General features: G+C 30.1%; 1 protein-coding gene across 2 annotated transcripts in view; it reads right to left on the bottom strand.

Moving 5' to 3' along the window:
• Window positions 1-397: 397 nt before the first annotated feature.
• Window positions 398-13,716, bottom strand: part of LOC118202357 (uncharacterized) — a 53,026-nt gene continuing 39,707 nt past the window's right edge. For both annotated transcript variants that reach the window (XM_085814475.1, XM_085814474.1), the window contains one exon: window positions 398-5,068. In XM_085814475.1, coding sequence (XP_085670601.1) covers window positions 3,693-5,068 — 1,376 coding nt within the window. In that variant the 3' untranslated portion in view covers window positions 398-3,692. The remainder of the gene's footprint in view (window positions 5,069-13,716) is intronic.

Genomic DNA, 13,716 nt, shown 5'->3' with positions numbered 1-13,716 from the left:
TTAAATAACTGCATTTAATTTTTCACAGCTAAAATAAAATAGTAAAATACAAAGATTTATTTTTCCAATTTACTTTTAATATAAACAACTGATATGTTTAGTCCACAACAGCATTATTGTATTATACATGTATTATAAAATAATGCAGTACTCATTAGCTGAACATCCTAATCATAAGGATTCGGTAGAAGTCAAAATACATATCTGACAATGTTATTGTATGTACATATGTCTAATATATGAATATGTAATATGAGTTATTTCTACCATAATTTAGAATGGCATTAAAACAGCAGTGCAAAACTTTTTTTATACATATATATTTAATTTACTGATGAAGATTTAACTCTTGGAAGTTTATATATATACATCTACCCATGTTTTATCACTCAGAATGTGCTGATAGGAAAAACTGTCTTTATTTAAGTCCAATTCGTCAATATTATTCAGAACATAAAAATCATACAACATAATATCTTTTGAGAAGGTTAACAATTTCTCATTTAACAGCAATTTTAACAATAACATAAACTGTTATTTCGATATAGGAATTATTATTACATGAATCTGTAATAAATAAGTAATACTTTATTAAACACAATATAAGCAAGACATTAAAAAATATGCAAACACAAAGAATTTCAAATGTTTGTTCACACCTGAGTCTTAGAACCCAGTATTAAGCCAAATAATAAGTTTCAATGTAGGGGGGAAAACACAAGATTACTGCCCAGTTTAATCTGATTTTTAGGTTATACTTCAAAATAAAATATATATTTTCTACATAGCTAAAGCTCATATGCAGAATGAAAAAATGTTGATTCATATATACTACTTATATACAGTACCATGATATCACATACAGAAAAAAGATTCTTAAAAACATAAAATATTCTATTAACCTAACATATAAAAATATTACATCATCATCATTATTTGCTAATAAAGTTGTAAAACACTAATAGATACCTATTTACATATTAAAAACTGATTTTACTTTTTCTTCATTTATAATGCATATACATACATACATTTCTTCATATGATGATTTTTACAAACACAAAAAAAAAAAGATACATTGTTTGCTTAAAAACTGCAACATAATTGAAATGGTGGCACACATTCAATGAATAACTTTTGAACAGATATAACATTTAAACTGTATAAAACTTCATGTAAAATCAAATATTAATTCATCTGTTTGAAAGTTCTACACTTTTAAGTATATAAAATATAGGGAAATAAAAAGGCATGACACAAATAATTTGAGTAAAATGAATATGAATGAAAAAAATTTAAAAACATAGGATATAAGGCAATGTAAAATATTTGGAAATTTAATATTATGAATGAACCTATGGTTACAAAATCTGAGGAAGTAATATCTTTTAATTGTAAACTGTCAAAAAATATTTTATAAAATATAAAAGTCTGGTACATTTTCTGCAATCAAACTAAAATTGAAAACCAGGAAAAATTTCACAAAATGAAAGGAATAAAATCAAGATCTAATAAAATAATTTAATTCACAAATTTTATACATTACAAGGATTTATTTTGCAATATATAATTATTTAACTATGAATCTAAAATAATTTAATTCACAAATTATATATATTATAAGGATTTATTTTGCAATATACAATTATTTAACTATGGATCTAAGAGTATTTATTAATACTTCTATTAATTCAAGTGCAAATTTATTCAGGAAAGCAAATACATTCTAAAACAATTAGATCACAGAAAAGCACCAAATCATGTTTTACAACATAAAACATAATCAAAGACCAGCTTCAAGATAGTTACTTCAACATTTCCTTAAAACCAACTGAGTTTTCAGATAATTTGATTTAGGAATAAACTTCAAATTAAACTGCTTTAACAAGCATAATGTGCAAAAATACTGAAAGTACGGATACATGAAATTAATATGATCATATTTTAGAATAAAAAATAGATTTTGATGTACAATCATACACATCTGAACATGTATAACTAAAAGTTACAGATTTTATTTCAAAATAAAGTCAAAATATTTTCCTTTTTGAATTTATCTAAGCACAGATGAAAAGAATATACTACACACAACAGAACAGCATATAATTATATTTACAAAAATTCAGCAGAATAATTTTTTAAAAAAGCACTGATTATTATAATTTTAACATGCAGAACACAATAATTACAGAAGCAATGAAAAATACTTATGTACAATGATTCGTTTGATGAATACAAACTGTGGCAGTAATCTGATAAATATAAATACACAATAAATATATGAGTACAAGTTTTAAAGATCTGTTTTACAGAATTGCATACATCACAGTTCAACCATTTATAACTGTTTCAACCAGTTACAGAGATAGTTCCCAAACTGTATGATAATGTGTACTTCTTACAAAATTGCGAATTAATCTATACTCAAAACAAATAAAAAAAAATCTTATTTCTACAGCATTTCAGGACAAAAATAAATTTTACTCTGGCTACCATATATGCTGTTTACAGATACAGAATACTGACAAGATATTGTTTTATAATATGAACAAATAATAATATATTTATTTAATAATCTTAAAATAATTTCCCTCGGTAGCAATTCTAAACATAAAACATGATCTGAACTTTTAATGGATTCATAACAAGTCTTTACATGTTCCAAAGCCAATCAGAAAATGTTAAATATTTATACAAAAATATTAAGAATCAAAACAGGCTAAGCTACCTTTATCATATTTCTTAACATTTTGAATTTTAAATTTAGTGTAGCAGAAACTTAATTATATTTATGTACATTTCTTCCTTAATGAAAGAGTATAGAAAAATTATCACAATATTTTTATTCTCTAAAATATTTTCTAAATCATTTTTCCATCTAAAGGAGAGAAAAAAATCAAAATCATCCATAAAATAACCCCCTTTTTTTTGCATTTTTTTAACAAAATGCATTTACTATTTGAGTTCTTCTTTTTAAAAAATTAAAAATTCATTGTTTATAATTTCATAAATTAACTTAACAGTTAATTTATGAAATTATAAACTTAACAGTTAATTTACGAAATTATAAACAATGAATTCTTATTTTTTGTATTTCAAACAAGTTTTCTTAATTTTTAAATGCCAATTTTATATTATAAGAATAAATTATACCAATGATTGTAAGATAAAATATAAATATAAATAAATAAAAATTCTGCTCTTAAATACCTAATTTTAATTCAAACAAAAAATAAATATCTAGTAAGAAAGTAAAGCAAAGAAAATAGAAACAAAATAAATTTAAATAAAATCAAGGCATTTTAATATGATTCATAATACTGTCAATAAAAGAAACTTTTAAAATATATATAAAAATAAAAATGTGTTCTCTGTCTTCAAAAATTTTACAATCACTTCCTAAAGGAATATTTAAATTCCACTCAACTGAAATTAATAGCTATCATACATCCTTCAAATTGATATTTTTACTTCAAAAAACTACTGACAATATTTAATTTTAAACTGCAAGTAAAAGAGCACAACACCGGTAATGGTAGCAACCACAATTCTTAAGAATTACACAGAAACATAATTTGAGTTTAAGAACCATGCAATGGCAGTGTTAAGAACAATAAAAATTACTTTCTATATACAGTAAACAATATTGCTATATAAAATGTTTTAAGAATGAAAAAATGTACATTAAAAAATTAAGACACTTTTTTATGTTTTGTAGGTGGAATGTCTATGTTTAAAGAGTTATTTTCCCCATATTTTAGTTTAATTCTTTTGAACTTCACTTCACCCACCCGCTTTAGAAACTCAGAAAAATTTTCACCATTTACACAATTGTTTGGAACAGAACTATGCTGTTCCAGTGTTTCAAAAGAGTCATTAAAATTGCGCTTTAATACTTTATGATGGTGATCACTATCAGATCTGTGTCGGTGAGTTTTGTGTTTGCTTTTTTTCTTTTTATATCTACAGGTATTCCTACGAGTTAAGCATTCTTCATGGTCAGAACTATACTTATCATATGAAGTACATCTTTCTGGATTTCTCAAACCAAAAGGATTAGTCGAGGAATAAATAATCCCTGAATATGTTTTCTTAATTCGAAGTATTAGTTTTGAGCGTTCGTGTGGGGATGAAGGCAGATTAGCCCTTTCTGCAACAGAAGCAATTTTTATGTCATTTTGTTTCTCATGGGTCCACTTTAGCTTCAGAGTGGACGGATATGAAGCTTTCTCAAAACTCTCTTTTTCTTGAGAAAGAGCACAGTCATGTAGGAATGATGAATCAGATGTAGGAATTTTTTCTGTGATTGCTTTTAGAGTTTCTTTCATTCGTGATAACAGCATACCTGATGTGGGATGTGTATCACTGATTTCTATCAAAGGGCAAGGAGGTAAAGAGCACAGCTGATTTTCATTTGTATCATTAGACATAACAGTATTATCACTATTACTAAGTGATGTATTATGTTCTGTTCTAGGAAACATAGGATCTTCTTGGGCTTCTTTCACCGGAACAGATGTTATCACAGTGTCTGATGTGACTGCAAAGTCATTAGGAAAGTCATTGCTTTCAGATCCAATTCCTGAATCACTCTGATATTTGTTGCTTATTGTCAAAGCTGATTCTATATTTGCACTAGCTGAATCACCATTTTCTGAACTACTACTTGAATCCTGAATACCAACATTTTCCATTTCTGAACAAAATGCTTGACTGCAATCTAAAGCTTGTGAAACTGCATTGTGGAAAGTAACATCAGGTGAATCAGAATTGCCTAAGAATGAATGCTGCAAATTCTCCAAAGAAGTATTTTTATGCAATAAATTTTCAATATTAGAACATTCTTTTTGAGATTTATCATCTTGACTACTCACTGAACTTGCATCTCCAGAAATTTCCCCTTCATCATTAGAATTATTTGTTGAAGTATTTTGTAAATCAAGTCTGCTACTTTCATCTTTAGCAGTAGAATCTTGAGATTTAGAGCTTTTGCGATTTTTAACTTTTTTCTTTTGGTTTTCTGGCACTGAGACAATGCTGCTACAGCTGTTACTCGAAGATCTAAATTCTAGAACAAAAATGAAAAATGATTAATTATGATGTCAAAAGCATGCAACAAAGACAGAAATTTTCAGATTTCGTAAAAAGAACAATTGTATTTTCCCACAATAATCACAATCAAAGAAACACACAAAATGTAAGATACATAGAAAACATTGGAACTACTCTGATATGCACCCTCAAGTCGCCAAATATTTTTGGCGAGAAACTTCACGCGGCCATATTACTATCTAAATTTTTTGTCAACATTTCGAACTTTAAGCCTAAAATGTCTCCAAAAACACAGTTTTCGGACATGCAAAAACTACGTTTTGAACACACGATTTAAGCTAAAAATCCAAAACAAAAAAAAAAATTTAGATAGCAAAAACGTAAAGTTCCTAACCAAAAATATTTGACAAGAATCAATGTACACAGCGACATGTTTTAACTTAAAAAAACATCTACGAATGGCACACTGCAGGCAATGAACGAATCTACGAATTACGCACACCTCGCTTTAATAAATTAACATAACAATAAATTTCAAAGAATACCATGTACACAGCGTTCTGTTTCAACTTTAAAAAACATCTACGACTTGCACAATCTACACTAAAAACAAATCAAGAAAATAAACTAAAATGAATTTCAGACAATTCAAAAAACAACAATAAAAACGGAAATTCATACAAAAAACAATGAATATAACATTCTACAAAATGAAAACAATAAAATAAAATGCACTTACCATAATGAAAGCTCCTTTTAAAAGCAGAAATATCTTTCCCCCCATCTTCTCAGATACAGAGCATACAAAGTCCAAAATACATTCGTTAATAAAATTTCACCAGTCACACAACGTCTGTGAAGAAAACTTCCACGATTTTGCTATATCACATGCCTTCCTACGATTCAAAATTTCGAAAGTAACAATAAAAACTTCCTCCAACGTTAACTTGCTACACGAAAACCAAGATCCAAACCTTAAACTCCGCTGACACTCACATACTTTATTAGCAACAATTTTACTGCAAACCCCCACAAGTCTATCAGAAACACCATTTTTCGCCCGAGTTCTCATATCAGCTCCGCATTTCGGACATGTCAAACTCCGTTTTAAAAGTCCCGACTCCCACAGAAATTCCAAAAATACACTACGATCCCCATAAATATATCCGTGAACAAAAGACTCGTTAACAACTCCAACATCGTACCTTTTCATACTAAATTTACTCTGCACACAATCTAAAATACGCGGCTGAAACCTTCCCACCACGTCTTTCATCGCAACATAGGCCATTTCAAAAACACACGCGACACGAACCAACCAGCAATTAAACTACTCAACCAAAAGATTTTTCAACGTCGACGTGGTTGCCATACAACACGCAATTGTGCCAAAAATCAGCGCAAAACACACATCGCCACATTTGGTGAAATTAAGGCGTTTATTAGAGTTGTACCAAAACATTTTTTGAGACAACAGATACACTAATAATCAGAATTCAAAGATAATCCATCTGGAAAGGGAAAAAAAGAAAAAAGTTTCATTTAAAAGCATGGCATTAAGAACCATTTTTCTTTTATTGCGTGTATTATTACAATTATCACCCCTGATGCGATATGATCTGGTCTCAGTAATTATTACCTTAATGAACCAAAAACAAAAAAGCTCTGCATACTTAATCCTCTGGCTGTGGATACAAAATTAAAAAAGCATAAAAAAATCATACCTTTCTTTCTGACAAACAGATTATAGTTTCTGCTGACACAAGAATGCTTCTAATGTATATTCAGGATAAAAGTTAAATGCGTTTCTCACGGATCCTGCATTTGAAGGATTGATATGAACACATAATTTTAATATTTGAATATAAATATACACAGTGATTCTAAAATATTTAGCAAAAATATAAAGGGAGGGAGAAGAGACTGAAATGAGCAGATTTTGTTATGGAAGTAAGTTCAGCAGTTAAAGACGGTATGAATAATAAGCAAATAAGAAAGTCAGGCAAAATCAAAAGAAAGAACTTTTCAATTATTCAGCTTTTTCAATAGGTGCCCACAAATGGTACTGCAAGATTCATTCTTGCATAGTTCGTGGCTAATACGGTTGAATGTTGGGCAATTCAACAGCTGTATACTTGGGAATAATTTTCTGTAAGCAGTTGCTTAATTTCCATTTGCAGCCCCTTAAATAAAATGCATACTGGTGAACTATACTCTGTTTTTGTGCAGTGACGCATACTGCTCAAAACATACACTAGGAATTATTATTTATGCAACAGGACTCCTTTCAACCAATGATCTCAACAGGACTTTCCCCACTTCAGCACACCATTTCTATATACACATCCATTGTACACATTCTATTATAAAATCTGCTTGTTTCAGTCAACTTTACCAGTTCTTATTCTCCCTAGTTCTTGCAGAACCAGCACACACAATAAGTATATATTAGGATAATATATGGTGTCCCTAACCATTGCGGGAAAAAAACATGAAGAGATTCTCATTCTCCTTCAGATTTTTGTTTGAGCTGTTAGGTGGAGCTCTGTTCAAGATGTTATGATGGAAATTTTGAAAGTTTTGCTATTTAAGAAAAGAGAAAGTAGTAAAAACATCCTCATGTGTTTGAGGCTATACAGGTAATTCACTTTTTAGGAAGTAGAAATTTGTCTTTTGAATGGACGGCTTTGCAAACCTTAGATCTTTTGCAAAATTTAGAGTATTCTTTATAAGAGTTATTACAATTTTCCTTTACAAACATGCATATCTTTGACAAAATGAATGTATGTAGACAATTGCCAATTCTAAATGTGCGTTTTAGATAGAGATGTGTAATTAGGGAGATCCATATAAACTATGATTTTTATGCTAAGTATGATGAAACTAAAAGAGAACAAAAATGTGCATAATACTAATTGTAATTAACCCTTTATATGATTTTTTTAATCAGTCCTTCTTTTGGAAGATATAACAATGCTAATCATACTTTTTTGTGATTCACAAATCAATTTTTGCATTATTTTGGGAGATAATACATTTTTTAACAGATCATTTACAGTGAACCGTGCTTCCAGTTCTTTAAAGTTTGTTGTATTGTAAAACTATATTTGCTAGATTTTATATTAATGACATATTAAAATTAACTACATTTAAAATTTTAAATATTTATGTGGAATGAAGTTCAAACTTTTGCATTTAGGGGGTGCTTTTTTTTTTTTTTTTTTTTCTTTTTTTCTTTCTTTTTTCATGCAAATTAAGTCTGATGATTAGTGAAACTATACTGTTTTTGGCAAACACTTTTTTTTTACATGGAAAGAGATTGCCATACTACTACTATAGATTTTTATTATGCCCAAAGATTTTATATTTCTAAATAGTTATTTTTGTTTTAAAACCTTGGGAATTATTTAAAAATTTTTAAATATTATTTGGCAGGCTAGATTGAAACCTTTGGTGGGTAGGTCTGTGGCCCCCATCTTGAATATTGAACAGACCTGTTACATACAACCTACAATTTTTTCTTCAGCATACATTATAACAAAGAGCTTCTCCCTTCTTGACAATGAATTTTAATATGAACAAAATATGCACAATATTTTACTCAACTTAAAAAAAAAATATTTTATTTTGAACTTACTGCATTACTGAATTTATTTAACCTTTACACTTAAATATACATATAAAAAGAATATTATTGAGATGAGTTTGAATAAAGAATTTTGTTTTTCTTAAAAGAAAATTTATTATCTAATACTTTTAAAGTTAATTACTGGGTTTCTAATTATGTTTGCAATAACTATTATTTCTATAAATTTTTTATATATTTTATATTTTTTAAATTTTTATTTTTACAGCAAATACCAAGATACAAGCACAAGAACTTCATTTGTTAAATTGGAACATTAGTCAAAATATGAGATTTAATAACATAGCTGATTTCAAGATACTGTTTAATTAAAAACAATTTTACTATGTTGCTACAACATGAATACATTTCTTGAATGTGCTCTCCAGGATAAAAGTTTTGGAAGACAATTATATTTCTCTATACTTAATATGCTTACTCTATTAAAAGAAAATAATTTGAACTTGAAATAAACTACCAGAAATAGAAGCTAAGAGCAAAAACATATACAGTCAAAAGTCTTTAAGCCGGACTCGTCAGGACTTCGGCGATTCCGGATTATAGATCATCAGTTTAAATCTGGTAAGATGGCACGCAGAAATTATAAAATTAAAAATATGAAACCGTAATTTATGAAATAAAGAGCAATTATGATCTAAAGGGTATCAAAATTTATTTAAAAAAATGCTTATTATATTTATTTGTTTACTTTATTAAACATTTCTTTCAACGTGCGCGTGCGTAAAGCATACATTACGCATAGTCGAAATTAGAAAATTGCAACCAGAAAACTATTTGATGTGCATTCGTGATATTTATAATGAATTTCATTTAAATCATATCAAAGACAGTGTACATCGAGATGAAATACTACATTTAGTAATGAACTATATGCTGAATAAAATAAAAACATCTGCCCTGAAGATAAGGATAGTGCTGACAGATCAACTTCCAGTTCATTGCACTCCGTGAGATTCCCCTCCGCAGAGCAGCGTGAAATTGATAAACAGATTTCGGAATGGTTAGAGAAACAAAGGATATGCCTTTATCCATTTTTTGCAGCAATTCCACTTTTTGTTTGATGGACATCGAAACATACTTTCGCTTTGTAGATCGTTTACATATTGGTAAATATATATCGGAAATTATATTTGACATAATCGAAACTTCAAGCTTACTTTTATAAAATTGCTCTAACAGTCTGCAAAAAATAATAAGTCGGATTCAATTCCAAGATTAAGGAACAACGCAATCTGCAACATTAACTGAAATAGATAATTAGATCATTTTAGCTTAGCTTATACCATCCGTTATATATTAAAAGTGCATGCGTAAATGTTGGCTTTACTTTTCCACATGCAAATTTTGATCGGAGGTCAATCGGTGGTAAGCTAACATGGTTGCTGCTGATTGGCCGATGACGTCAAGATCGGCGTGTTGGCCGAGTATTATATAGTAAATGTACGCTGGTATCGGCGAATGTCTTGTTCTCTTGTGTTATTATGAGTTAGCATAATGCTAGTTTACTTTCAATCAAATGATTTTAAATGTAAAGGCTACAGTGTTAGCTCCTTTATTTTAATTTACGGAATAAAGCATGAATTTTATTTAGATTAGTCTTAGCTTTATTTAAGGGAAGCAAAATATGCTTTGCCTTTATCACCACTGCCAACAGGGTTATGGGCCCAGCGTCAACAGCTAATCGGTCATCCAGTTCAACTCAGCATTGAAGGAATGTAGGTGAAGAGGGCCGTTATCCACGAAAAGAAGCTGACCTGTCTTAGAAGTTTGTTCACGTTGTTTTGTTCATATTTAATTAAAGATGTCATTACTACCTGAAGGTTTTGAGCTGTTAAACCATGACCACTGGGATCGATGGAAAGTTGATAGGAAAATGCTGTTACTGGATAGAAATTGTTGGAGCTTTATAGAGGACAAAAAAGACGAATTAGATAAAAGTGCAACAAGGCGTGAATAGCAGGTGTTCACACTGAGAGAGAACAGAGCCCTCACTACATTATATTATGGAATTAAAACAGAGTTCAGGCCACTGATACAAGAATGTTCAAGTGGTAAAGAAGCATGGGAAGTTCTACAGAAGCAATTCGAACCCAAAACAAGAGCAAGGATAATTCAGTTACTGGATGAATTTTTTAGTATTAGATATACACAAAATGAAGAAACAGGATTATTCATCGCGAGGATAAGAATGACTGCAAAGAAGTTGGCTGAAGCTGGTCACAACTTGGCACATCTTTTTAAAGGATTTCAGGCAATAAGGAGATTACCCCAGGAATACTCCGGCATTGTACAGTTGATCTATAGGTGGAAGGACGAAGATTTTACGCTGGAAAGAATTGCTGAAGAACTGGTAAGGGAAGAAAGCCGACTTCGTCAGGTAAATGCCGATTTAGAAGACAGTAAGGTAAGCGTGTTTAATACTATTGGTTCAAATCCAGGGAAAGATAGAGTTGAAAATAAAACTAAATCTAAGAAAAAGATGGGAAATATGAGAATAGGTTCTTGTTTCAGATGTCATAAATTTGGGCACTTAATCACTCAATGTAAAGAAAATGTAAGTAAAAATCAGAAGTTTAAAATAGACGATAAAAATGGAGAGTTTAAAGATAAAGAATTTATGTTAGTAGAAAATTACGTAACAACTACAGATAAAGAAGGTAATGCAGATAAATTTAATTGGGTCGTAGATACTGCAGCTACAACTCATTTCTGTAATAATTGAAATTTAATGACAAATTTCGAAGAAATAAACGATATACGTATGTCTTTAGCTGTAGGAAATAGTGAAAGTTACTGGAAAGGGTACCGTCAAATTTGCAGTAAAAGTAGGCAATCGAATAAATTGGATTGAGTCAGATAATGTGTTATATAATCCAAATCTAAGAAGAAATTTACTATCGGGAGCAAGGTTAGAAAAGGCAGGTGCTCATTTTGTGATTTCAAAAGGGAAGATATGGATATACTTTAATAATTGGGATAGATTATGCTACCCTAAACGATATGACGGACTTTATCACGTAAAACCATTTAGATATGCAAGAGATGAAAAAGAGGTTGGTTACGGTACAGAAATTGGAAGGTTAAATAAAATAGACGATGCAATGCTATAGCATCGGAGATTTAGCCACATAAATTTTGATTATATTAAGAAAACTAGTAAGAATCAAAGCGTGAAAGGGTTACCAGAAATTGGAAAACCAATGGAGAGGTGTGAACCGTGTATTATTGCTAAATCTAGTAGAATAACTTTTAAAACTTTCCGAAGAGATCGGATAAACCATTGCAGTTAGTTTATTTAGACGTTTGTGGCCCACTACCAGTTCCATCTAAGGGTGGGAGTAAATATTTTCTTGCTATTGTGGAGGACTATAGTAGATTAGTAACAGTGTATTGTATGAAAAATAAAAACATTAATCGTTCTACAATTTTAAGAATTATCATAGGCAAATGGAAAGACTGACGAATAGAAAATTAATAAGTATACGCACCGATAACGGTGGGGAATTTTGTAACAGGCAATTCGATGGGTACTTAGCCGAAAATGGAATTAGTGTTGAACGCACAAACGCGTACACTCCAGAAGAGAACGGTGTGTGTGAATGTTTTAACCGAATGGCATTATACACAGTTAAAGCTATGCTTAATGATGGTAAAATGGGAAAAGAATGGTGGGCAGAAGCTCTTGGCTGTTTCGTACATACGTTGAACAGAGTATGTCATAAAAGCAACCGAACCCCTTGTGAAATGTTCCTAAATAGAAAACCCAGTGTTGTTTATTTTAAAATATTTAGATGTAAAGCCTATGTTGGCGTGCCAAAACAGATTAAAAATAAATTACAAATAAGGTGCAAAGAAGGAATCATGGTAGGATATGCGAAGGAAACTAGGGGTTATAGGATATGGCTGCCAGAAGAACGCAGATTAATAGAAACCTGTAATGTGAAGTTCGATGAAAAACTGTATGCAGCAAATGGCATTCTGGAACAGAAATCAAAACCTAAATTTAAAAGACTAGAGGAATCTGAGCTATTAGCAGAATCAGATGAAGAACAGGAAATTTCTAGAGAAGAAATAAAGTTGTCAGATGACAAATCTACTCCGAAAGAAGTATCAGACTTAAACTGGCAAACAAAAGCAGTTAAAAGACCAGATGGAACACGTACAGACATATATTATTATGTAGAGGGAACAAACACCCGTTTTAGATCCTATAATGATATTGAAAAGTATTGTGAGGCAAAAAATATTAAATTTGAAAAAGATAAGTTCGATTTTAGTGGAAAAAACGAATACTCCGGGAAAGTTAATTTTATAGAACAGGAGACTAGCTCCGTGTCTGAAGAGGCAAATTCCGTAGAAATTGTTATCCCACAAAATTTTAAAGAAGCACGAAAATCAGTAAATGCCGAAGAATGGGATGACGCAATGAAAGAAGAAATTGACACAATGAAGAAAAGAAAGGTTTGGGAATTAGTCGAAAAGCCAGAAAATAAAACTATGATAGGAAACAAATGGGTCTATACGCTAAAAAGAAATGAAAAGAATCAAGTGATACAAAGCACGTTTAGTAGCACAGGGATTCAGGCAGAAAAGAGGTTAAGATTTTGATGACGTTTACAGTCCTGTAGTAAATTTTTCAATCATAAGAATATTTTTCACTATCCTGGTATGTTTATATGGATGGACTAACTGTCAGTTAGATGTAAAGAATGCATATTTATACGCAAACCTAAATGAGAAAATATATATGACCCAACCAGAGGGATTTATCGAAGAGGAAAATAAAGTGCGTTTAATACACAAGGCCATTTACGGTCTACATCAAAGCAATCATGAATGGTTTTGTGAATTTGAAAGTACTTTAGAAAATCTACATTTTAAGAAAATACAATGGTGTAATTGTGTTTATAAGAGTTCAAATGTAATTCTCTTGTTATATGTAGATGATATTGTGATTTTTAGTAAAGATCAACATAGTATAGATAAAGTAATTTCACAGCTGAGTAAGTTTTTTTATC

Source organism: Stegodyphus dumicola, chromosome 4 (assembly GCF_044657685.1).
Source record: "Stegodyphus dumicola isolate Sdum_Otavi_A_Nest chromosome 4, ASM4465768v1".
NCBI classification, from domain to species: Eukaryota; Metazoa; Arthropoda; class Arachnida; order Araneae; family Eresidae; genus Stegodyphus; species Stegodyphus dumicola.
The sequence above is the reverse complement of the archived record's forward strand: the minus strand, read 5'-3'. Positions and strand labels throughout refer to the sequence as shown.